The sequence below is a fragment of the Macadamia integrifolia genome, chromosome 8 (genome assembly GCF_013358625.1).
Source record: "Macadamia integrifolia cultivar HAES 741 chromosome 8, SCU_Mint_v3, whole genome shotgun sequence".
In the NCBI taxonomy this organism is placed as follows: Eukaryota; Viridiplantae; Streptophyta; class Magnoliopsida; order Proteales; family Proteaceae; genus Macadamia; species Macadamia integrifolia.
Window position 1 is genome coordinate 13913189 of NC_056564.1, and position 27544 is coordinate 13940732.

A 27544-nucleotide genomic window follows, 5' to 3' on the forward strand; every position below is an offset into this window, starting at 1 on the left:
ACAGGTAGGCAACGAACAAGAGAATGCCAGGGTCTTGTCTTCTTGCTTCTTCTTCTCTCCTCTTCTTTTTCTTCTGCTGCGTCTTCTGCTTTTTTTTTTTTTTTATCTCCTTCTCATCTCTTTCTTGTTGCTCTATCTTTTTTTTTTTCCTTTTCTGTTCTTTTGTTCTTTTGTCCCTTCTGCACCTTTTTTTTTTTTTTTTTACTCAGACTCTAAACAAGAAAGGTGTCGAAGAAAATTATTTTTCTGCTTGCTCTCGCTACTTACTCTCTTTGACTCTATCACTTGTTTTTACTCTGCTGCTGGGGTGAAAAGGGAGAAAGAGGAGGCGGTGGGGTCTTCTGTGGAAGCGAAAGGAGAAAAAAAAGGGAAGGAGGCTTTTGGGATTTTTTTTTTTTTTTGGCTGTTCTCAGCCACGGTAGAACCAAAATAGAGAATGGGAAGGGAAGAAAGGGATGGAAGGGAGAAAGGGAATGGGAAGAGAATGAAAGATGAAGGAGGATCCTTCGGCTCTGATACCACTTGATGGAGGGCCGATCGGGAAAGGAAAGAAAATCCCTGAGATGTTCAGAGTTGCAGGGGATAGGGAGAAATCACACAAAGAAGGGGGTAACGCAGGAGTAGATTGCAAGTAACTAACTCCGCAGTTTATAGCCCCAAACACAAAATAACCCCTCCAACAAGATACTCAATTATAAGAGAATAAAACCCAAGGAGAAGATGCAGTAAATACCCAGCAGGTACAGCAGTAAACAGAACCCGAAAACAGTAGCAGATCACTCCTAGAAAACAGATCCAGAAGTAGGAGAGAGAAACCTGCGATTGGGGTTCAATGAGAGAGGGGCGGCTGACTCAAAACAACTCCAATGGGGCCGCAATTTGGATCGAAGGTAGCCCCTGTTGGGGCAACAAAAACCTAAAAAGATGAGATGATTCTGACTAGGGGTTGTGAAGTTATTGACTTTCTTGAATTCTGACCTAGGAGAGAGAGTCTGAGCAGATTCTGCAGAACCAGTAGCTGAATGACCTGGAAAGCTTCAAGAAGATGTTCGATTGGTCCTCTAGTATCCTGAAACAACTCCCAATAGTCCTCCTCTAATCAGATTTCAGACTGAGGAACCACAGGAGATCGCAGTCTTCAAAAATCCAGAAATCTGAGTTGATCGATTCTGTCTTCTGTAACTTTTGGGCAGTTCTGTTGGAGCTTCAATAGCAGCAATAGATAGGCAATAAAGGTGATTGACTGCAGGAATTAAAGGTGCAAAACACAAGAGAAAGTGGGAGAGGAGTGGCTGTCTCGGCCAGGGCTTCTCACCCACAACTCTCTCAGTTGTTCTAAAACAATTTTCTGCAACTTTTCTTTATTCAATTTTGAAATTATGAGTACATAGACTCCTCTATTTATAGAGGGTAGAATAGCAATCAAACTACTACTAGGAGTTAGTTTCTCAATAGGATTAGACACTCATACTACAACTAGGAATTCAAAATTGGACTAGGAATAATAAACCTATGTGGAAAACAAATAGAGTCCTAAGACAATTTGGACTTGGCATACCACTTACTCAACTCGATGGGCCCAATGGCCCACTAATTAATTAAAAAAAACTACTAATTATTCCCCTAGCCGATGGGCCCAATTGGCCTTTATTTGTACTTAGCCATTTAGGTGGACTAAGTAGGGGTTTGGTTGGTTTCTTGGCTGGACCCTAGGCACTCAGGTGGACTAAGGCTGAACCCTTCTTCCTCTCATATTTCCTTCCATAATGTGCATCTATATCATAGTTTTTAAGGTGGTAAGGCAACGGAGGCGTTTGAGGGTCTTTCGGAGCGCCTTAGGGATAAGGCAGGCATAAAGCGTCGCCTTATCGACTAAAGTGTTCCTGTGTAATTTTTTTTTATAAAACCAATCTATTTGGATAAAATCCTAGTTGAATCCTATTACTCATATGTTAAATAAATATTAAAGGTTCATATTCATACCAATGTAAGATATTCATTAAGAAAACAAATCAATAAAGTGAATAAACTAAGTTTATCAATCATATTAACATATAATATAAATACATAATTATGAAACAAAATTATAAATATAAAGAAAAGAAGACAAAAAATACAAGTATTTATTATACTTACCTCTATGATACCAAAATGAGTGCCTAAGCCCTAAGGTCATTCACTATATTTCTACTCCTGTTAAAGAAGAGTGAAGCTCACCTGATGCAGATCTGACCTACATCCGTAGGAAGAAGGCCAACAAGAGTAACTAGCATGTGGCCTTACCTTGTTGATGCTTATTAATTTTCATACTTAGTTTTTATTTTCTGTTTTTTGTCTTAGTTTAGTTCCAATTGAACCATGGTCCATGTTGGTCAAATATCGGTTCAATTTAAGTGGTTAGAAATTACTTTTACTTTTTTACTTTTCTAAATGGGGGGATCAATTCACTTTTGTAAGTGATGATGGGTGAAGACTTTTTCACCTTTGGTAGTTGGGGGGTGAAGACTTTCCCATCCCACTTTAAGGTGAGGATTTTTTCACTTTTGGTAGTTGGTAGGTGAAGACTTTTCCAACTTTAGTAGTTGGAAGGTGAAGACTTTCCTACCCCAACTTTAATAAGTGAAGACTTTCTACTATTGTTAGTTGGAAGTTGGGTATGTAATGTTTTGTTGAGTTGGTCCTATAAATAGGGATCAATAGTAAGCATTCAAGGACAACTCAGAATTTAAAACAAAGTTTGCTTATGCAACTCTCTTCTTGTGTTTGCTCAGGAAATCCCTTGTGTTTGATCAAGGCAGGTTGGTGTTTGATCCAGTCGATCCACCTTGCGGTGTGAAGCCCGGGTGTTATTTTATTGTTTGTTGTTCCATCCTTTTCATCTTTCAACAAATTTTAGCAATATCCTATTCTCCATATCTAGAATTCCCTATTCTCTGAGAAAAGATCCTACCCTGGTACTGTTTTGAGCTTCCTCAATTTCAGTATTACATCATCACCGCTGCCGGAACAAGCTCACTGGAGCAAAATGGTCGCTTGGATCAGTGGTTCTTCCTTGTTCCTTGATTCCTTCTCAAAGCCCTTTCTTAAAACCCTTGACAAAATCCAAACCCTGTTTGTGAATCGTGTTTTTGTTTTGTTTGTTTTGGTTATTTTTGGTGGAGTAAAGCTGATCCCATACATCTCAAGTGTTAACAAAACCATACACCTACCAATAAAAAATCTATATTTGGAATCTTCATCAAGTAATTTTAAAATGTGTTAAAAAAAAAAAACCCCCCATAAGGCGCCACATCACATAAGGCGGAGCACTGCCTTACCATCTTTAGACTGCATCAGCGTTAAGCCTTAAAAACTATGGTATGAATATGAACATTTAATATTTATTTAACATATGAGTAATAGAATTCAATTAGGATTTGAGCCGAATAGATTGGTTTTATAAAAAAATTACACAGGAACGCTTTAGTCGATAAGGCGACGTTTTATGCCCGCCTTCTTGCTAAGGCGCTCTGAAAGACCCTCAAACGCCTCCGTTGCCTTATCGCCTTAAAACTATGCATTTTTTTTAAAAGTTGATTAATAGCCCAATCCTTAAAGTGGCCGATCCAGGCCTATTTGGGTCCGATCTGGATTGGAATCTGCTGGTACTGATATAGATCCCAATTCTGTTCTTTTAAATCTGGTATTAAAGCCAAAATTGGCCATCGATAGCATGGATAATACCCTCTTGCTAATTATCTGCCAAGTACTTCAAGTCAGGCAAGAAAACTTGCGAAGGTTGAAGCAGATCTTGAAGAGACCCGATGAAAATTTTAGAGCCAATCGCTGCTCATTTCCTATTGTGTGGAAACTTCTTTCGACAAACTTATCTCACTTGTTGAGCAATGGTTGAAAGAGCTAGAAGACGAGTTGATTGGGGAATCTCCTGAAATCAAGGGCCCACAATAGGAGCTCATGATCTGAATCAAAGATGAATTGATCAAAGATCCGATTGAAGACAAAGAGTCTCAATAGGGATTATTATGTTAAAGAGGAGCAAATCGAGGTCATCCCTATAAAGATCTAACACGTGGAATTTGTTCTTCCACAACAGGTTTTCAATGTCAAAATTTCGATGGTCATTGGTTTTGTCTGTCTTATTCAAGAGAAGCATTGGATCGTCGGATCAAGGTGGCTGATTTTGGATGTCGATTGAGTGGTGATGATACTCCATTCAACAAAACTCAAGGATGAGGGTTTTTTTTTATTTATTTTTTTTATGTTTTATTTTTTATTTTTATAAATAACTAAAAACTAAAAGGGGATAATTCAGGACCAATTTGATTTTGGGTCTATTTTCTGGTTCACAACTGAGCTTATGTTTCATGTTTTTGTTCAGATCTGGTTTTGGGAGCCAGATAAAGTTATCCAATTTGTGGGGCGCAGTTGGAAGTCTCTACACATCTTGCAATTCCAATAATTCTAATAATTGTGGAATCCTATATTCAGAAAACTGTGGTCTAGCCGGTTAGTTTTGGAGTCCTTATCTCTTTATTTTTTGTTATTGAAGTGTCTTTCGATAGATTGAATTAAGACATTATAAATCCATTTTATTTATTCTGTTTTCAATTATTAAGTCAATCTAGGACTCCTTTTTTAGCCTGCTATAGGGAGATTTTTCCTTCTGTTTTTGGGTTGTTTCTCTATTATTTAAGTTTTGTTATCAGGATAGAATACTTCCATATACAGCCTGGGGCTGGGAATTTTTGGACAACTTAGAACTTTATTTCTTCTCTCTTTCTTGTCAGTTTTATAAATAATATGTGAAGGCCTAACAGCCCCCCACAATTTAATTGAATAGAATTAGTTTGTTTTGTTTTGAATTGAGGTTGTTGCCTCTTCCTTATCTCTCCTCTCTCTCTACTATTTTCTCACAGTCCCAGAACAGCCCCATATCTCCTATATTTCTTCTTTCTTCATTCTCTCTCTCTTATGTCCATCACTTGCAGACACGTCAATCGATCTACATCAAAAACTCAAAGATAGTCGGATATGTAAGGGTGATGGGACCTATGTTTGAGATGTGGACCTAAGGTCTTTAGATGTGGCTCAAACAATGGTGGTTGTGTAGATACTTATCTTGAGGCTTTGAGGAAAATCACTCCCATAATATTGTATCACATTATAGCATGCAACTTTTATTTCATTTGTTTTGATAAGTCAACTTTGTAATGGATAAAGAAGAAAAAAGGTGCTGCTGCCTATACTGTACTAGGCCAAGCCCAAAAGCAGAAAATTCACCAAAGATTAGAAGACATTGAGCAGAATCATCTGATGTACAGAAAAGGACTCTCACTCTTCCCTGTTGTCATCAAATTTATGCTGCTTACTTTTGGACAGGCATAAGCCCCTCATTGACAATTCTACATTCTTCTTAATTAGCATTCTGGACAACACCACATGACTAAGGGTAACATTATTCTTGTGAACAACTCAATTTTTGTTCTATCACACACTTGTCAAACCACAGCCCCTGGAACTAGCATCCATAGCCTTTCATGCTTTCTCTGCAGATATTGCGCAGCTTTGATGCTGGAGACAATATGGGGTCATTACAATTATGTAGTTTTAGTTGTTCTTTCCGTGTTTCGTTTTCCTATTATTTGGGTTCTAGTCATTAGTATTGGAAAGTCTTTTTTGCCCCCCTACTACCTTTATTAAGTGTTATTTCTGTCATTTTTTTTTTTTACTAGAAGGTTTTCTTCTTCCTTCCTTTTTGAGAAACTATATTCTACCTTTTGTTAATGGCTGTTCTTTTAGGTTCCAAGTTGATTTTAAAAACAATTCATGGTTTTCCTCCTTGATGGGTTAATGTTTCAAATAATTCCCTCAAAAAATTAATTTGATTTATCCTGTCTTACATTATCTGCAGGGCCACTTCACCTCCTTCGTTTGCTTTGGAGATATTTGTTCAATGTGAAGGGGAAGCCAGGTTTAGACGCCTTTGCCTGCCTTTTCTATATTCTCATTCTTCATCAAATGTGCTAGAAGTTGAGGTAGTTATTGTATTAATTTATTTATTTTTTTCCGTTACGCATATCAATTTATATTTCATCAGTCTTCCATTTGATTGAATCCTTTCTTGTTTTTTCCTACTATTTATCTAATTTGATATCTTTTAGTGTGATTGTTTCTGTTCTGTGTTGCCTATTTAATAATTTATTTTCTCACTTAGATGTATGGTGTATTAAAGCTGGTGTTATACTCAAAGAAGTTCTTTAAAATATTATTTAAGGTGGAAGTCAGGGCATTTTGAAATGGTGATATATTAAAATGAAAAAGGAGGATTATGGTGGGTATTGTAAATTGCCTCTTTTTCATTTAAAAAGAAGAAAACGATAAATCATAAGTACTACATAGCTTATAGAACGAAAATGTATTGTTATAAACCCGTAAGAATAGACATGGTGTTTACAAGAAGTTGGAGAGTATTGATGATGTAACTTATGCTGAAGCCTGAAAGGTGTTTGTACGGATTTGTTTCTGGTACTGCAAGATTAAAACTTCCTGTTAAGGAATTTAATATATGTTCTGTGAAGCCTTTTGAATCACTGGGATAGATTGAACCATTTGGTAATAACATGCACTCCTGTAGAATTCTGTATGCATAAGCTGTTACTTGTACCCTTCATATGTGCATTAAAAAAATAGTGTTACCCCAAACCCTCAATGGTGGTGTCACCAAGAGTGTTGGGGGGGGGGGGTTTGGAGTGGAACTTTGAGGACCATAAATAATAATGCACATTTTACTTTGAATATTTAACTAGTTGGAATATATACCCATTGTCAGTTTTCATATAGCAATGCTGGACACCTTATTGAAACTCTGTCTAAGCAAGAAGAAATTTGAGTGTCATGGAGAGCACTTTCTAGCTTGGCTGATGGCTGCCTTCTGAACAAATTGCTCTCCATCTTTTCCTTTCATAAATGTAAAGATAAAATTGAAATTCACTCCTCTTACTCATGAAAGAGGAGGAAATGATCACATAAAAAATTCACTTCTCTTCACATTTGGCATTATTTTTTCTAATTTATGACCTCCTTTTGTAGTTATTTTATTTTATTTTTTATTTTAATAAAGCTTCACTTCATTGGAAGTTAAATGAACTGATAATATTTTGTATGTTTAGTATTTGGAGTAATTTTTGCTTATATAGTTGCATTTCTTTCTACGATATTCATGTTTTCAGTGTGTCGGTAAACCTAAGGCTGCGTCTCTTATTCTCTTTGACATCCAATATTCTATTGTTTTGTGGTGAACTTCCTAGTCAAGGAGCTTGTACAAGACCAGTGGATCTCTCTGGATGGCATTTTCTTATATTTTATATCTCAAAATAAGTGTTTTTAGCTGGAATTGCTTTTCCCTGTGTGTGGTGAAAGTGAACGCTTGTTATCCTTTCTTTATTTTTATTATTTTTTAAAAATTGTCTCCTAAGTCGTAACTTTATGGCATGTCAAAGTGTAACACACTAATTTCGTGCAGGCTGTAGTGACAAACCATTTAGTTGTAAGGGGCAGCTTCCGTAGTCTTACCTTGATCATCTATGGCAACACTGCAGAGGATTTGGGACAGTTCAACATAGAATTTGGTTTCGATAGTTCTTTAGCAAACCTTGTTTCTTCGCCTGCTGAAGGAAAGCTTGAGGATCTCCCTCCTGTGATACATTCAACAAAGTTGGCATTTGAGGAGTCTATATCCTCACTAAAATCACTATGTTTACCAATTGCTGAGCCAGATATTTCTGTTGAAATAAGGCAGTTTGTGACGTTGGTTCTAAAGGTCTTTGAGTTCTCAGATATTGGTGATGCAAGTGAAAAAATTGCAGATATTGTTGTATCAGCTGTGTCTTCTTATGTGAGTAATGATTTGCACACAAAAATTACGTTGAATCGATACAAGCAAGTTTGCTTCAGAAATTGCCTAGAAAAATCCCAGTGTGTTCTTACTGAGGCTAGAAGTGAGCTTCTTCAACTCTTTAAATTGCTTCAACATAGTTCAGGGAACTTGTTAGCTGAAATATTGGGGGATGGAATTATTTTTGAAGCTGAAGGTGATTTGGATACTCCGGATTTGTTAATTGAGGTGTTAGAAAAATATTTTTGTGTGAAAAAGATATCTGCAGTTACTGCACTCCCACAGCTTTCTCAGGTGATTTAAAATCTTCTTGATTCATGGATCTACTATAGCTGGATTATTCCACTTTCTTATGTTAGAAGGGAATAGAAAAGAAAGGAATGCATGATCACTTTGTTTATAGTTACTAGTCCATTGCTTACTTGTCTTTTTTCTCCTAGGGCAAGAAGATGATTGTAGTATTGTCCATTGTCCTTCTCTTGTGCTCTGGGAGGGAGGGTTGTTTTCATTTTGTGAATGGTGGTGGAATGGAGCAGCTTGAACATGTTTTCCATCATGAGATACAAAAATCAACAGCTTTTACATTGTTGGTACTTGGAGTTGTTGAGCGTGCTACTCGACATGCGATTGGATGTGAAGGATTTCTCGGTTGGTGGCCTCGTGAAGACGAGAATGTCCCAGCTGGCAATAGTGAAGGTTATAGCCACATATTGAAGTTATTACTGCAAAAGCAGCGCCATGATGTTGCTTCTCTTGCCACTTACATTCTGCATCGCTTGCGCTCATATGAAGTTGCATCCAGATATGAGGTATATTCTTAGAATTGGTTGTGAGCTTGCTGCTGCTTTTCTTATTTTCTCTAGTATAGTTATTACTGTCGCTTTCTCTCTTTTTCTGGCAGTCTGCAGTACTATCTGTCCTGGGAGGTTTGACTACCAGTGGTGTTACAAATGTTATCTTGACTATGCTTATCAGTGCCAGGTCTCAGCTCAAAAGCTTCACGGTCAGTTTTTATTCACTTTCTACCATTTTTTTCTTCAGTGAATGTAATTAGTATTCTATCAAACAATGTCTGTTGTTTATCAAAAGCTTCACGGTCAGTCTTTATTCACTTTCTACCATTTTTTTTTTCAGTGAATGTAATTAGTTTTCTATCAAAAAATGTCATGTTGTATATATATATATATATGTATATTGTTCATTTATGTTGGCATACTATTGATGCAGAAATTGCTGAACTCACATGGTCCAATTGAAGATCCTTCACCCATGGCTTGTGCGAGGAGATCATTAATTCTTGGTCAGAGTGAAGGATTGTTAACATATAAAGCAACTATTGACTTGATTGCATCATCCAGGTGTTGCTTTTCCCGTTGGGATGTTGATCCACATTTGCTATCACTTCTCAAGGTATAGCATTATCATCTGACTCTGAACCTGTCAGAGCCCTAATATTTGGTGAATGTCTCTTTCTTTTATCCTTTATTTTTTGAGGTAATTCATTATGCAGTTGTTAAAATCAAAGCTGAATGGTCAGCTGTTTTGAATATCATTTTTTTTTTGGCTCAAGTTATCTTTCTTTACTTGCTGTTATATTATTTATTGATTATTTTTTATATGTTGTCTTTCATGCAATTGTTTATTTTAAAGTTTTGTAGTAGGGATGGTGAGTGGGATCAAAGTTCAAGAAGCCGGTTTCGACCAGGCTTTTTGACCCTGATTGAAACTGGAATTTTTTCGGGAGTCGACTGAAATCTGGTCGTTTCCAGGATGGGAAGGCTATTAAACAGAAAAGATAATTCTTCTTGAGGCCCCCGCCGACGTCTTTGGACTTCCTAACGTTGCCATCAGCCGACACGTCCTGGTTCGGGAATTTTAACCCGATTCTCTTTCGAAGCACGCGTGTGTACACGCTCTCTAACGGGCTTCCCTCATCCCTTAGGATCGACCAACCCATGTGCAAGGCCGTTCACATGGAACTTTCCCCTCTTCGGTCTTCAAAGTGATTTCCTGCCGGGGTCGGCTGGTGGATTCACTTGACCATTTCAGTGGTCGAACAACTTTATTTTGAGCTAAAACTTGGCAGAGACCCTAATTGAACATCCCTAAACACAGTGGAACATACCTTGCCTATATATCTCAAAGATAGACTATGTTACACATGACTTAGTACTATAAGTATATAATTAAATATCAAGAAACCGACTAAAATACCTAATCAGTTAATATTACTAATTTCAGAATATTACATGATTACATCAAAGTGCAAGTGTACAATCATTGATATTGACTTCCAAAATCACAAGTTCACAATTCACTTTAAAGCCCAAAGGTGCAAATGAGAAAAAATCCCATACTCCCATGCCCTTCTAGTCTCCTACTCAACGTCAATACAAGAAAGAGCTCTAGCTGCGCTCGAAAGATGAGGAAGATTGCTAATCCCGACAAAACCGTTCTTACAACTTGATTGCGAAAGATGTCCATGTTATGGTATGTTGGAAGAAATGCTCAATGTCCAAAACAACAACTTGTTAGGTCTCATTATTAACATACTTTAGGTACCCCAACCTTGGATATAGATCACCGGCCAAGAAGATGATGCGAACATGCCTCCACTGTTAACACTACTTGGTGTATTAGATTAACAGGGCTGCTTCTAGGGGCCTGTAAAGGAGAAGATACTATTAAAAAAAGATGCCACATCCTATGACTAATCATTCTGGGTAGTGTGGAATGGAGATGATGAAGAGGCATGCTGAGCAAGCCCACCATTTCCACTATACAGTCCATACCTGACACTCGATGTGTCTGTGGGAAATGATGGTGCACGACACTATCCCGACTGCTTGAACCCACTACTGTCCTCTAGACTAAGGCCTCCAGGTGTGTCAGACACGGAAGAAACATCTATCTCTATGACAACGCTGTCATGCTCTTCATCAACTCCCCATTTGTGGCACGAATGCACTACCCTCTAGTATAACTTGCACATGAGGGGGCACGTGCACCATGGTTGGCATCCAAACTGAGTCTCTCCTGTGAATCAAATCGGCTTCGGCTCTGGCTCCGACTTGATGGAGGAAGCCTTGGGGAAGAAGGGAAGAACTAGAATAAAAGGGGAAGGAAGAGATCACACAATCAGATATTGCACAAATCCAACCAGGGAGGGAGAAATCACATAAGGGGGAGGGAGAATCACACACAACCCTAAGGCTCTCAAACACTAACTCAATTCATCATTCTTCAAATTTGTCCCTATGAGTACATAGACTCCTTTATCTAAAGAGGGTAGAATAGCAATCCCATCATAACTAGGAGCTAGTTTCCAAATGGGACTAGACAATCTTAGTAGGACTTGGACTTATAATAGGACTAGGACTAACTCCTACATGGAGTACGTAACTAACCTAAATTGATTAATAACTGAAATAACGAAGGAAATAGACTCAAAAGACTCTAACTAAACTAATGAAATAAATCTTGTTTTCCTACTTGCTACCCATATTTTAGGCCCATTAGAAAGAAAACCCATGGGATCAAAGGTCCAACACATACATAACCCAACGCAACGCTTATTTGCAATAAAATAAGCCCATTAAGTGACTTATCTACATCAGAACTCCTCTATGTGGTTAGATTCTTTTCAAAGGTTCGCATATCTATCTCCATCTCCTCCATCACAACCACCACCACCACCACCATCATCTTCACCAGCAAAGGGGAAAAAATTACTTGATGGAAAAAGAGTATTACCTCAAAGTTTGAATCTTCAACCAATCTCCCTCACTTAGTGGTAGATGACTTGCACAAGGTTTAAAGCAGCTTGTCCCACAAAGAATTGTAAGAAGAATGTCCGAAATCCACTAGGAATTGAGTTTTTTAGGAGAAAGATAAGTTTAGCACAAAACTTGTCAATTTTCTGTTTAAGTCACTTTATAGCACATGGTCACATGGACGTGACGTTAGTGAAATGAAACGACATGGCCAAAAGGCCCAAAACCTTTCGGTCAAAATTTTGTATACCTGATGGGTTACATGACATCACGTGCCAGTTCAGGTCAAAACTGAAATATTTCGTTCAGCTTCGACCGAAACTGGTGACTTCTACCATGAGTGGGATGTATACAGTAGATTTAGAGATCATGGTAAGGCATATGGGATTTTAAGAAATTAACCACCAAATATGGGTACATATATTTCCAGACAAACCTGTTACAGTAAGACCTATGGAAACATGTATGGGTTCGGGGAAAGGATCTTCTGAATGTTGGGTATCTTTCATTAAACCGGGTCGAATACTGCCCCATAATTAGGTTGTTTGATGTGAAAGAGGCTTTGAGAATGATGATAATACTGGAAACTTGACGACTTGGCTGGTATCCCAATTGAGGTTCATCAAAAACCAAGTTTTATTGATGTAGAATCAATTTAGGTTTGACTTCCATTCTTTCTATGTATACTATATATGAAAGGTACACCATGAAATCTGTAACACTTATGGTAGCTCATATAGATGGATCTTTGAATCATCTCTAGACAGGTGTGTTTGACTTCATATTGGGGGGTTTGAAGCCTTGGTGATTCTGGAACTGCAGAATTCATGTTGAAAGAGTGAGTTTCGTTTACGTTTCGACTCTGAGAGTCCCTCCACTGGTTTCTCGCTCTGCAATTCAGTGAAGTTGATTGAATTTACTGAAGCTTTCTATTTTGTCGTTTGGACAGCTAATTTTTATTTCATTACGGTTATCTTGAAGATACCCATTTTCAATAATTTTCAGTGGATTTGGTTAATTATGGGAATTTCCAATCAATTTCTGGTTTTACCTGAAAGAGTTGATTTCTGTTTTTTTCAATTTTAATTGAATTGTTTAAATTTCCTTTGGACTTTGGAATAGAAGGGTTTTATCTAATGTTATGTTGTGTTTCTATGTGTATGCTCTCTAACCATTCCACCAGTCAGAGTTGTCAAGGCGTCGCCTAGGCATCCAGGCACTTTGGTTGCTAGGGCTCTTGTTGGTGTCGCCTAGACGCCGTGACCACTGACAACTATGCCAGCAGTACTATTGGGCTCCAATATGGAATTATGGATAAGAATTTTTTTGACCATACCTTGCTTCAATATGTTAACATGATAAAGAATAGTGGAGCTGTAACTTCAGCTATAACATTGACAGAGATATATGTTGGAGCTGTTAACTGTTGTTAAAACTATAGGGGGAGTGCTTTTTTTTACTAATGACTGGTCTGCTATGATTAGTATTGAACCCAGGTAGCATTAGTTATCAACAAGTTTATTGGGACATTTTCTGGATCTAGTCCCACGTGCATGCTGTCTGCTTGATGTAGTTTTGATTGACAAAACTTGAAATTTCTTTAGAATTAGAGGTCTCAAAATAAACCGATTAAACATAATGATGTTTTAATAAAAATAATAACAGGAAAGGGCCTTGGCTGTTTTTGTTGGGAAGAGAGGTTGTGAATGGGGCGGTTGGAGGTTGTGAATGAGGCGGTTTGAGATGCTTCTGGAGCTTTCTTTGGTATCACTGGAGAAAGGGTTTTCTGCCAGCTGTAGTCTAGTTTTTTGTGGTCTTTTTTGTCATTACTTCTATATTTCGGTACTTGCAGTTGTTGCATCTCTTCATGAGTTTCTCTGATGATGTTTTACTGGTTTCCATCAGTAACATGCTACGCATATTGAAAAAATGGTCATTAAGCTTCAACCTTTCTCTGGATAAAATATAATGGAACTGATTAATGATGCCAACATTTGAGCTGTTTCTAAAGTTGAACATTCATGGTGAGACTCGAGTGGTATTTATGTTCATGTTGGTGATTTATTTGCTTGTTTGCATGTTTCATTGTCAAAATTTTATCGTTATTTGTCTGACTTAATACCTGCAATTCAAGTCTGTTTTCTTTCCTTTGGGGACATATGAGATTTGTTACCATTTTAGAGCTTAAATTTGGCTTTGGTAACAGGAAAGAGGTTTTCTTCCTCTATCAGCTGCATTGTTGTCATCTGCCATTTTGCGTTCAGAAAAAGGACATACAATGGACATATTTGTGGACATTGCATCATCAATTGAAGCTATACTTCTTTCTCTTCTTTTCTGTCGCTCAGGTTTTGTATGTGGTTTGTGTCTTTTAACAACTTCCTGAAATCTGTTGGTTTTCCTTGATGCATATACAATTTTTTTCTTTCAGGTTTAGTTTTCCTACTCCTTCAGCCTGAAGTCACTGCAACTGTAATTCTGTCACTTGTGGGTGTTGAAGATATGAATAAAGAGGACTGTGTACCTCTTCGATATGCATCAGTTTTGATATCCAAGGGTTTCTACTGTCGCCCACAGGAAGTTGGAATGATTAGTGAGATGCACTTGACAGTGGTAAGTTCCAACATTTCGTTCCTCAGAGCCTTGGTACGGGTTTTTGGAGGCCTTCTTATGCTTTTGTGCAGGTAAATGCTATAGATCGTCTTCTTACATCAACTCTGTACTCTGAAGAATTTTTGTGGGTTCTCTGGGAACTATGTTCTCTTTCCAGGTAGGATTACAATGATTACTAATTTGTTCGTTTATTTTGTTTGAGATTCGTCAGCATTGATCAGTGCGATTATTTACATGATTTGTAGGTCTGATTGTGGACGTCAGGCTTTGTTGTCTCTGGGGCATTTTCCTGAGGTATGCCGGTCTCTTAGCAGAAGCATCTTCAATTTGTAAGATAAGACATGCTTTAATTGTTAAAGTATTGAGAGATAGTGCACAAACCGGCACTGACAAGGCAATTAAAAGAATGATGGATGTAACCTTCTTTTGATTGCCCCCTATCTTATTCCCAAAAGTTCTTTTAAGTAATGGGAAAAAGAGGGTTTTAAAAAAAATATTTGAAAATAACTTTCCATTATGTCATTTTCAACATTTGTTTTTGTTGTTTATGTATACATTTACGCGGCCCTTCCCTACAAGTTTGAGATTTTAGGTGAAGCGGTGGTGAACATGCTATCAGAGTAGGGAAGTCGAATGTTTGACTCCTGGGAAGTGCATCGGAATAGTTTTCTCTACATTTCATCTCCCTTGGTGCTGGGTGAAGGAAATGCCATGTGAGCTCCAAGTGCAAGGACTGTGGGGTCTTGAACTGCACGTGCGAGGGAGTGTTGATGTATACATTGATGCTACCCTTCCCTACAAGCACGAGCTTTTAGGTGCAGCGGTAGTGAACGATTGTCTCACACCCTTTTTCGAGAATACATGTGAAAAATGACATGTTTTACCCTCATTGTAAGGAAAAGAATGTATTAAACCAAGAGGGAAAAAAAAAGGTTACAAATTATTTGACACCTAAAGGGGCATCTATAAAAAAATCCCTTCAAACAAATAGAAAAAACTTGCATGGCCGCATCTAATCTTGTAGTGGGCCTATCTGATGGTGGGTCCAATTTTTGTGGGATGTGGCAAGTTATAAACAGCCCAGACCCCAGATATTTCTTGCAGATTATACCTGTTGTGTGATGGTATTAAGTAGCACTCCATTTTACTTCCATTATTTCTCGTTACAGCATTTCACTGATTCTGTTGTGTAGGCAATTTCAGTGTTATTGGAAGCATTACATTCTGTCAAGGAATTGGAGCAAGTGACTCTGACTAGTGGTACAATATGATTATTTGGGCTTCTGTCAAACACAAATTATCCTTCTGTTGCTGCTTCTTCATATATGTTTCAACTTTTCACTGATTCAGTTGAACTGTTGGATATTCAGGTGCTTCATCACTTAATCTTGTGATTTTTCACTCAATTGCGGAACTTTTTGAAATCATTGTTACGGACTCAACTTCATCTTCTCTGGCTTCTTGGATTGAACATGGTGTGGAGCTTCATAAAGCTTTGCATTCATCTTCCCCTGGGTCCAATAGAAAAGATGCTCCTACAAGGTTGTTGGAATGGATAGATGCTGCTGTAGTTTATCAGAAAAATGGTGCTGTTGGTCTTCTACGCTATGCTGCAGTTTTAGCATCTGGGGGAGATGCTCACCTAACTTCAACAAGTGTTCTAGTATCAGATTCTATCGATGTTGAGAATGTTGTTGGAGATTCTGCCAGTGGTTCTGATGTTCAAGTTGTAGAGAATCTGCTTGGGAAACTTGTTGCTGACAGACATTTTGATGGAGTTACTCTTCGTGACTCTTCTGTAACACAACTGACAACAGCATTTCGAATTTTGGCATTCATTGCTGAAAATTTGGTATGAAGCCTCTCTTCATTTTGGAAATACCAACTGTATGGTTAGTGTACCTCAACCTGTCTAAATGCTGTTTTATTGGTGAAGGCTGTTGCTGCTGCTCTTTATGAAGAAGGTGCTGTAACACTTACATATGTAGTTCTGGTCAACTGTAAATTCATGCTTGAGAGATCTGCCAATACCTATGGTAAGTTGGTTATGAATTACTTTTCTTTTGACAGACTGGGTTATGTGAATATTTTATGCTTGCTTGCTCAATAGGTGATGATGTTAATATCGACGTTTTCCTTGTTATATATCTTGGTATCTATTATGTGGATCCGACCTAAGTTTTATTGAAATCCAGCCCCTGTTTTTTCAGAAACTTCTGTTCCACGATGTAATCTGTTCTATCAAACTCCTCCATAACTGTAGCATAGATGTCTTTGACGGTTGTGCACTCCTAAAGTATCCCTTACATCTTGCTGACTACTTAAGTGATCCTCAATCTCCAATATGACTGCTCTTGTTTTGGTTTATTCTCAACCTTGGTATCTGAGCGACGCAATTTAAAGCACACTTTTATGCCCTTATTTGATGGCCAAATTATATGTTCTTCCAGGGATTGTTGAGCAGTTTAGTTTGGCATATAGTAGTTGTAAGGAATGGTGATGCAAGACAAAGAGTTAGACGGCCATGGCAAGTTTGCAACCTTAATGGATGAAGGACTGGGACAAAAATAGGTGCTGGAATTAGGAGAATGAGGAATCGGTTTTAGAAACTCTTAAGCCTAGATGATGCAAATAAGAGGGTAAATACCGAAGAAACAAACGACCAGTCGCCTTATGGAACTCTTGAATCCATCAGTTGGAGAAATTATACCAAAATTAAGTAGGGATCGTAAAAGAACCCACCCATGGAGATCTACGAATCTGCTTGGACTCCAACCTAACATTAGAACTCTGGAAGAAGAAACCGTGCCACAAACTGATTGTTTCTAGTAATTTTGGCCTCATCTTTTTCAGTCCAATTCAAAGGTTTTGATTGTATAATGGTTTCAAATATCTTCGGGGTTAATTCCTAGTCTTGCACCCTTTGTAGATGCCATCGGACTTAATGAGAATGCAGGTATTTCGGTTCTCGGGAATTTTTCATTTATTTATATTAATGCAGGACGACAGGTTTGAGTGGGAAAAAAGAGACCTTCTAGTTGATAGTTTCCTCCTCATAAGCAAGGTTCGAAATTTAATTTTGTTTCGTTTCGGTGTGTTTAGAAACACTGAAATACCGAAATACCAAAATTTTGGCGAGATTTCGCTAAGATGTATTTTTTTTTTGTTTCGGTTGATTGTTTCGGTGGTCAAACGACCATATTTTGACCTGAAACTTGGTGGGTAGTTTATTTTAAGGTTAATAAACATGCTAAGAACATAAAAATACAAAAATATTAGAATATGACATTGTTTTAGAGTTGCACCTTTGTTTGGCAGCAACCGTTGAACTGTTCTGGAAATTTTACCTGCTTCATTGCTAGAACAAGATATAATATGATAGCAAAACAAATAAATAATGCATCTATACCATGATCAAGCATACATGAACATTAATTAACTAATATTTAGAGTATTAGAGTAATAAACTATGCGACTCCCTAATTCACAAGTCATAACTAAAGTTAAACATTGAGCATATTAGTTACACAACAGTACAGTAGTAATCATAGTGACTATGTAGTATCTACTATCTGCTGGAAAGAACTATGATGGCCTCACTGGATTCCACGCCTAGTACGATGGAGTGGACGTGCATTTTCCTTTGACTGCATCACAAATGCATGCCATGTCATAGTCTGAGAGAAGAATCCAACGTAGTCCTCCACAGCTACCAAAAAGATTGAATCATATACATACTGAAGGTAACCTATCTGAGGGTACGTATCACCGCGATAGTATGTAGAAGAAGAACCCACCATTGAGCTACTATCAACTGGTGGTTTTCAATAACACGTATGGATTGTCTGGGTATGAGAATAAATTGTCCACAAATCCATTACCATGTGATTGGGTTTGGGAGCCATGGTCAGTACTACTAATGGGAATGGATGAACCAGATATATGCCCCATCCCAGTGAATTGACCATAAGGTCCATGATACTCCGACCAAGTGCTCTCTCCAGTAAATGATGGGGCACGTCATTGCCCACTCCCTCTACTCTCACTGTGAGGATGACTATCCCCTCCACTCAAACTCATTCCGCCAATAGAAGTAGATAGACTATCAACATCCATACAATCTCACTTCCCATCTCCACCAAATCGTCGACATATAAAAAATCTACAAGCATCCAACATGTATTTATGTACTATTTAAAAAAAAAAGGTTTTGGAGAAAGAACTTTACCTTTCCTAATCTTTGAATGTGTAGATCTTCTTGTAGGAGTCCAATGAAAGTCAAAATGTATGATGATGTGGCTAATTAGATACTTATTGGAGTGTTTTTCCTTCAAAATATGCAAATGGAACTGAAACCACTGAGATAGGCGAAAATTCGACTATCTCAATGAAATGTTGTATTTATAAGGCATGGAATGTATCGTTTCGGCGAGATACCGAAATGTACCGACATATGGTACACATTGATTCGTGCCTTATTTTGTTTCGACCAAAAAAAAAAAAAAAAAAAAAGAAAAGAAAAAGAAAAGAAAATAAAAAAAAAAGAACCCAAAATTTCGCTGAGATTTCGAACTATGCTCATAAGAGGCCAGACTTTACTGACCCTTGGTTTAACCTCCAGACTCTCGATGAAGGGAAACAGGCTTAATTAACCCAGTTTGGACCGTTTGATCTCTAAAGACAATCAGATTGTGATCTTGTGCTACATATGCCAGAATAATGCAGAAAATGTATCACCTCCAAGTTCACTCACTCATAATGGTGTGAGAGAAGTTTCTTCTACCCTTGCAAATGCCTTGTTTACACCAAGTGAACTTTATATCATGCAAAAAATTCCTATTTTTATCCCGCTGAATACCATCTTTCTATTCAATTTATCTCTTGGAACTGCTGTCAAGTTAATCTTTAGTTCTTCACACACTTCTGGTAGAGGGATTCCTTGAACAATTTATGGCCTCTCAATCTGATTACAGTAATGAATAGTAAGGGTAATGTAGAAGTAGGTTACAAGTAACTACCCACAACAGATTAAACTCCAAACAAGACTCAAATTACTTGAAACAATCAGAAATAGAACTTGAGAAACAAAGGAAATAAAACCCAGAACTAACCCACCAGCATAAAAGACAAATCAGTACCCAAAAACCAGAAGAAGACCCAATCGGCCAGGAGAGAGAAAGACCTGCGATAGGGCCAAAGAGAGAGGCCTGCGGCTGGAACTGTGGAGCTCAGTTTGAGCTGCAAATCTGGTCGATGGTAGGTCCCAGTAAGGGTATAAAAACCTCCAACTATGAAGAGCTTATGACGGCTGGTTATGGAGTTATGTGCTTTCTTGATTTTCATACCTAGGAGAGAGAATCTGAGAGAATACTTCAAAAGCTGTAGTAGGGTTGCTTGGGCAACAACAAGAAGAGGATCGAGTGATCCTTGGGTGGCTATGAACACCCTCTGAAAAGGCCAGGCAGATCAGAGGTTAACTGGGAAATGAAGGGAAGATCGATCTCTCTCCTAATTCCTCCATGGGTGCTGGTCGGTTCTAACTTTGAGGATATGAACAGGTCTGGTTTTGCCAATAACAGTAAACAGTAGCAGTAGGTAATAACAACAGAAGTAAACAGAGAAAAGGAGAGAAAAGGAAAGAAAAGAAACAAGACAAGTGTGGGTGGGATTGGCTATCTTGGCCCGGGCATCTCACCCACTGCTATACCGGCTGTTTAAGCAATTGACTGCAATATTTCATTATTCAAATCTGAGAATTGAGAGTACATAAGCTCCTCTATATATAGAGGGCATATTAATTAATAGCAGTCATACCATAACTAGGAGTTAGATTCCAAGCATAGTTTTTAAGGTGGGAAGGCGACGGAAGCGTTTGAGGGTCTTTCGGAGTGCTTTAGCGATAAGGCGGGCATAAAATGTCGCTTTATTGACTAAAACGTTCCTGTGTAATTTTTTTATAAAACCAATCTATTTGGCTCAAATCCTAGTTGAATCCTATTACTCATATGCTAAATAAATATTAAAGATTCATATTCATATCAATGTAAGATATTCATCAAGAAAACAAATCAATAAAGTGAATAAACTAAGTTCATCAATCATCAATATTCAATAATCAATCATCATAACATATTAACATATAATATAAATACATAATTATGAAACAAAATTATAAATATAAAGAAAAGAAGACATAAAATATACAAGTATTTATTATACTTACCTCTATGATGCCATAATGAATGCCTAAGCCCTAAGGTCATCCACTATATTTCTACTCCTGTCAAAGAAGTAATTAAGAACTTAGAATTAAAACACATCGAAAGTAAAAATAGAGATGCAGAGTTGGTTGGAGTGATGAAATTCTGGGTTTTGATTGTGGTGGCCAACAATGGGTCTCAGAGAACTGTTTCCCTGCTGGAACCTTGCCTAAGCCAAGCATGAAAGTGATGAGTCGTACGATTGTAACGACTCTCAAAGTCTCAACGTAGGAAGAAAAAAAAGAGAACTGTTATGTATGATGAAGTCTTAAGTCTCATCGAGTCACCATATGGTGTATGATGAAGATGAAAGAAGGAAGAAGAAGGGAGAAGAAAGAAGAAGAGAGAAAAAAAACCGTAAGGTGTATGATGAAGATGAAAGAAGAAGGGAGAAGAAAGATAAGAGGAAAAAAAAATGCACAAATCAGAAATTAGAAAAATAAACGATAACATACTTGGAGATGTGGAAGGAAACTTCGCCGGAGGTTGCCGAAGGCTATCAGAGGAGAAGGAGAAGTCGCCGGAGAATAATCGAAGGAGGGACGAGGGAGTGAGGGACCTCACCGTTGGTTTGGGGTTTTGCGATTTGGAGTGGAGACTGAGAGAGATGCAATTTGGGGTTTTGTTTTCTAAGTTATAAGGTTTTTGATCCAATGCATCACATGTGCATTAAAACTTATATACCTGCCAATGAGAAAATGTAATTTGGAATCTTCATCAAGCAATTTTAAATTGTGTTAAAAAAAATAAAATTTGATCCAATGCATCACATGTGCATCAAAATTTATATACCTGCCAATGAGAAAATGTAATTTGGAATCTTCATCAAGCAATTTTAAAATGTGTTTTAAAAAAACCAAAAACACATAAGGCGACCACCTTAGTCATAAGTCGTCCTAAGGCGTCGCCTTTCATGCCTTATAGTATTAGGCAGCCGCCATAGTCACTTCCCGTAAGGCAGAGCACTGCCTTATCATCCATGGACCGCATCAGCACCTTAAAAACTATGATTCCAAGTAGGACTAGACATTAAATAATAGGAGTTGGACTCTAAATATGACTAGACTAGAACCCCAATTGGAGTAGACAACTAACTAGTCATTAACTAAGAGTCTCTAATGGGCTGATTACAATCGATGGGCCCAGTGGGCCTTATTAAATTAACTAAGAACTTAATAACATAAGTGAAAGTCGATGGGCCCAATGGGCTCTTATTTTCCCATGAAATAACTTAATGTATTCCTAGAATCCTAGTCACTTAAGTGACCTTAAGTGGGCTGTAATTGGAGATCGATTAGCCCACTTTGGGCTGGCCCCTCCTCCTGTGGCAGCCCATGATGAATGTGGATCTACATCAAAGGGCCTTAATGGAGATGGGCCGTTTCCGTCGCTTCTTTGACTATATTTATACCCGTGTAAAATCATATTCTTTTTTCTTGATTTTGTGCAAAATTTCCAATGAATGGCTGCTTTACTTTTAATAGTAAAAATTGTACTGATCTTTGTCAGAAAGAGCATCTGTACAGGATAAAAAAAAGTAGGGTAATTTACAACGCCACCCCCTAGAGAATGCCGCTATTAGAGAGATACCCCCTGCATAATACCAAATTATACTCAGACCCCCTGTCGTCAGTTGCTGTTAAGTGAGGAGTTGAAATGACTGTTTTGCCCTTTTGATTAAAACACATGTCCAATTGGACTTTTGCCCAGTCGCTCCTTTGCCATGTTCTAATCCAAGAACGAACTAGTCCATCGTTGTCCTTAATCCGTCGGTTCCGATCGAGGTTTCCGGTTTCTCTGTTTTGTGAGACGATTACAGGTCGACATTTGCCGGATTTCAGGGGGTTGAGGAGGAGCTTCGTGACGGCACGGTTCCTGATTCCTTGGAATTTGTTGCTCTTCAATCTTTGAGTGGTTGTGAGATCTGAAATTTCTTGAATTTGGGGTTTTTTTGAGGGTTTTTGTGATCATTTAATCAGAAAGAAACAATTATGTGAGTAAAAGCTAACAGATCCACGACCAAATCAACAAAATTCGAGCGGAGATAACGAGAAGAGGAGACAAAGTTACCAGATTATTTGGGGAGATCGAGAAGAGATTGGACACCTTAACGGTATGGTGTTCACCTAATCTCTTGAGTAGCTGAACCAAGTTATCTTTAGATGAATCATCCATGGCGGAACTCCAAACGTAGTTGTCCTTAGCTTACTGTCTCAGATAAACCACCAAAACACTCGAATCCACCATGTTTCTACTGCAAATTTCGCGAGTAAAACTTCTACAACGGAAGGGAATAGTTTGTATTTTCTTCTGTTAACGATAGATTGATGATAGAGAAGCTATTGGCAGGTTAGAGGAATTTTTGAGCTATAAGTTTCTCCTTCTCTCTCTCTCTCTCTCTCGCCTGGTAAAATTGCAGAAAATTAATGAAAAAAGGCTCTATTCGGTATGTTGCGAGTTACCCATTTAGGTTGTTCTTCCTCGGGTCTCATCTCTTCCTGGAAGACAGCCGAAGCAGTGGACATCTTGAAGCTCATGTCGTCTGACTCGTCCACATTGTTGGTTGCAAGACCGGTGGCAGGGGCAGCGGAGGTCCAACTCCTCCTTAGAATATCCTTGACCATAGAAGCAGGTTTGTCGAGGCTGGATCAGGCGGCAGGAGCCGGGGATGGCTGGTGAGTTCATGAGGGTTTTTTCGAGGACCATGAAGAAGATGAAAGAGAAAGAAAAGAGAGAGATACTAGAGGGTATATTAGGCACTTCATCTTTTGTAATGGTATTTTAGTATTTAAAAAAATATATGCTAGCTGACATTAGCATATAAGGTATATTCCGTAACAACGATTGACGGCAGGGAGTCTGAGTATAATTTGGTATTATGCAGGGTTGTCTCTCTAATAGTGGCATTCTCTAGGGGGTGGCGCTGTAAATTACCCTAAAAAGTATGTACAAACAGAAGCATTCCTCAGAGTTTCTATAGGAAAAAACTCAATTCTACTTACTATTTTTGATCTCATCCCATGAGTGGCTGACTGTCTTTGTTTTGTTAATCCCTTTGGTAACTCGGTTCTTTTAGAAAATTTGGGTAGTGAATTCTGATTAAGCTATTAATTGCATGTAATATACGTTATATTATGTAGAATTTTCAGTGTTTTAGATGTGGTCAATGTGGGTACTGAGCTTTGTTTTGTGGAACAGACTATCTTGTGGATGAAGGTGCAGAATGCAATTCTACATCAGATATTCTTTTGGAACGCAATCGTGAGCAAAGCATAGTTGATCTTCTCATTCCTTCTCTTGTTCTACTGATTACACTTCTGCAAAAACTGCAGGTACATATTGTCGTATTTTCAATTTCTCTCTCTTGATAGGTTTATGTATTCAGATGTCATATATTTCCGTTATCTGCATTGTCCTTTTTCGCTTTTCCCTTATTTTTCTTAATTGTTTGGGGAGCTCATTAGAATTTCTTGATTTAAACAAAGAGAAATATGTACTATTTACTCGATGTGATGTTGGCAGCATCTCCTGGCCCAAGCAAAGGTGTTTTCTCTTCCATGGGAGTGGAGATGCTCAACCTAAGGCTGTGTTTGGTAACCAGGAGAAGAAAAGAAAACATTCAAAAAAAAATAATAATAATAATAATTTGAGGAGGAGATAGAAACATAAAAAATCATTGTGTAATCATTATTTTTTTCTTATTATATCTTTTGTACTATTTTCTTTTCTTTTCTTGGTTACCAAACATAGCCTAAAGGAAAATAAAATCATTGGATGACAGTTCCATACTTTTGAGAAGCATTGCATTCTTCTTCTTCTTTTTTTTATTTTTATAAATTTTAAATTAAGTTATTATTTAAAATAATTTTATTTGCTTAGGGACTAATGGCTATTCAATAAGGGATTTTCTTATTGAAATCCCTCAATGTGTCAAATAATTTGTTACTTTACTTTTTTGCCCTTTTAGTATATGATACATATATATATATATTTTTTCCTCTAAATGAGGGTGCCAATTTCTAAATACACCTATAGAGGTGTCATTCAGACACTGCCATTTTAGAAGGTCAAAACTTATCATGTTAGCCTCTAACCCTATCCTCTATTCAACTCCAAAAGCCATTAGTATCATATTTTGAACAAGAACATTATCTATATGATTATAAATATTTTCTCAAGCTCTTATTTGCCAATGAAAAATGTTTAAAATTTCACTGAAATATTTTGGTTTTGCTGCAATACTGCAATGAAATGACTGTCAATTTTTTTTCCTGAAATATAAGGCAATTTATGAATCTTCGAATTTTTTTGGCAAAATTAGGGAAAATTCTCCGAAATCTTTTGGTTTCGACAGGTGTGAAATGGCCTGAAAAACCGAAATTTCGAACATTTTCAATGAAAGCTGCCCTCACGTCCTTCAAGATAGTATCCTAACTTTCACAAGTGATAGGCACACCATCTAAATGTCTATCTCCTTGACAAAAGCACCTTAATATTGTCCCATGAAAATCTCCCGCCACCTAGTCTGTTGGTCAATCCTTATGCTACGAAATTGTAAAGGCTTAGAAGTAAATCTTACTTGCCTCTTATCCAAGAATTGTTTTAGCTACTGATGGTCGACTCACCCTGATACACATTCTCATAAAATTTATACAAGGCTTCTTCCATCTATGGCTCACCCTCTATCAATCTTTGGTCCATCTTTGGTCTGTCATTGTAGGTCCTTTTCCTCATGTTGGCCAGTCTATCATCCAACTGAACCAATTGAATGTTAATGCGCATTTTCTAATGGACTGAAGTTTTCTTCTGTGTTATAGGATGCTAAGGAGCAGCATAGGAATAAAAAGCTACTAAATGCACTTTTGCAATTGCATCGAGAAGTAAGGTAATTAAAAATATGCACATATGTCTCTTATATCAGTTTTGTGTTTATATTTAATTCCTTTGATCGTTATGATTGCAGTCCAAAGTTAGCAGCATGTGCAACTGATTTATCATGTCCTTATCCTGGTTCTGCGTTTGGCATTGGAGCCGTCTGTCATCTTATTGTCTCAGCTCTTGCCTGCTGGCCAATATTTGGTTGGAGTCCTGGCCTATTTCATTGCCTCCTTGATAGTGTTCAAGTGACTTCCTCTCTTGCCTTGGGTCCAAAGGAAGCCTGCAGCTTGCTATGCCTTCTGGTACTGAAATTTCACTTTTACTTTCACTCTCCCCCAACACCAACATAACCTTTACTATATCTACTCTAAAAATTGGGTTGCGGTTAATGAGTCCAATTCCTCCAGCATTTTTATCTCTCCTGTAAAATTTGAGCTGAGTCATCGAAGGCATGTTTCTCACACTTAATTGGTGTAGCTGAACTAGTGAAACTTCATTCTGTGACTCATTTTTCTCTTTCCCCCCACCCCCGGTGCATTGCTAGAGCGATCTATTTCCGGAAGAAGGTATCTGGCTTTGGAAGAATGGAATACCCTCATTGAGTTCTGTCCGAACATTGGCTGTTGGGACACTATTAGGGCCTGAAATGGAAAGACAAGTTGGCTGGTACTTACAGCCTGAGCACCTGGATACTCTACATAGCCGATTGATGCCACTGCTTGACAAAATTGCCCAGATTATTCTACATTTTGCCTTTACTGTATGTAGCTTTTTTCCAACACATTTTCTGCTTATCCTTTAGTGACAGGGTTATTAAATTTAACTTCTTATTCATTTCTTTGCATGCCTTCATGTGTTTCCATTAATGGAACTCATTCATCAGACATTGGTAGTGATACAAGACATGCTTCGTGTTTTTATAATCCGCATTGCTTGCCAAAGAGCTGACAGTGCTGTTGTTCTGCTAAGACCTATCATTTCATGGATACACAATCATATTTCTGAATCATCTCCTGCTTCTGACATGGACATTTTCAAGGTAATGCTGCTGCTGCTGCTTCTGAACATTATTCACTCTCGGTTACCTGAAGTTATTTGTCCTTCTCTGTCCAGGTTTACAGATTACTTGATTTTCTTGCTAGCTTATTGGAGCATCCACAAGCCAAGGTTTTTATATCTGTGACTTCTTCTAATTTAAACCATTACCCTTTTTTTTTCTTTTGCTTACCATCTTTCTTCTTCTTCAGTCATTGTTGTTGAAAGAAGGTGTTGTTAGGATACTGATAAAAGCACTTGAGAAGTGCTTTGACTCATTGAATTCGGATGGAAAGCTATTCTCAGAAGATAGTATTCCCACTAATACTGGAGGAGCCACCCTGCATAGTTGGTGCCTTCCGGTGTTCAAGTCCTTTGCACTGATTTTCGATTCTCGACCAACTCTACACCGCTCTGGAGTGCATGAAAAGTGTGTAAATGATGAATTGATTCCAAATCTCTTTTGTTTTGCATTTTATGGAAAACAGTTTTACTTGTTTTAGTCTGAAATATGATGTTGCTTGTCACAGGGACAGCCTAGAGCGATTGATCACTGAAGAGTGTTCCTTAATTTTGGTCCAAGTGCTTAAGTTCTGTGAGGTAATTATTATTATTATTATTTTTTTAATCCATAAAGTGCTTGACTATACCTCTATTAAAAATATTTATGTTGGCTCTATTCTTGCTCTTTTCTTTCTTGTGCAAGCATTGTTTTGGAATGTCTGATATGTTACTCTAAACTCTGAAGTGGTTTTTTTTTTTTCGGTGCCATTTTGTAGAATTTGAAAAATTTCAATGCGACAATCACATGAATCTGTGTTCCAACTAATTTTTCTTTCTGAACATTACTTGGTTTCCTTAGTTTTAAGATGTGTAAAGCTGTGGATTGTTCACCTATTCAGTTCACTTATGGGCCCCACCCAAATAGCAAATACCCAAGTTACCAAGAAAGAGTGGCAAATCTGTAATTTATCACAAGTTCTCAAGGGGAATGTCAAACTTGTAATAAATCAGAAATTGTGAGAGTATTGGATAACTTAATAGGAGAGGACACAGAGTGGGAATTATATTTATTAATGAAGGTAGACTTG

General features: G+C 37.7%; 1 protein-coding gene across 1 annotated transcript in view; it reads left to right on the top strand.

Moving 5' to 3' along the window:
* The window catches only part of LOC122086733 (protein virilizer homolog), a 35720-nt gene extending 8541 nt beyond the window's left edge, over positions 1-27179 (top strand). The window contains exons 4-23 of the mRNA XM_042655710.1: positions 5912-6035; positions 7523-8188; positions 8335-8703; positions 8796-8897; positions 9122-9304; positions 13874-14015; positions 14099-14280; positions 14352-14437; positions 14526-14574; positions 15474-15540; positions 15651-16132; positions 16217-16316; positions 23739-23872; positions 25358-25425; positions 25504-25720; positions 25963-26178; positions 26302-26457; positions 26532-26585; positions 26666-26883; positions 26984-27179. Coding sequence (XP_042511644.1) covers positions 5912-6035; positions 7523-8188; positions 8335-8703; positions 8796-8897; positions 9122-9304; positions 13874-14015; positions 14099-14280; positions 14352-14437; positions 14526-14574; positions 15474-15540; positions 15651-16132; positions 16217-16316; positions 23739-23872; positions 25358-25425; positions 25504-25720; positions 25963-26178; positions 26302-26457; positions 26532-26585; positions 26666-26883; positions 26984-27179 — 3811 coding nt within the window. The remainder of the gene's footprint in view (positions 1-5911; positions 6036-7522; positions 8189-8334; positions 8704-8795; positions 8898-9121; positions 9305-13873; positions 14016-14098; positions 14281-14351; positions 14438-14525; positions 14575-15473; positions 15541-15650; positions 16133-16216; positions 16317-23738; positions 23873-25357; positions 25426-25503; positions 25721-25962; positions 26179-26301; positions 26458-26531; positions 26586-26665; positions 26884-26983) is intronic.
* The last annotated feature ends 365 nt before the right edge of the window (positions 27180-27544 follow it).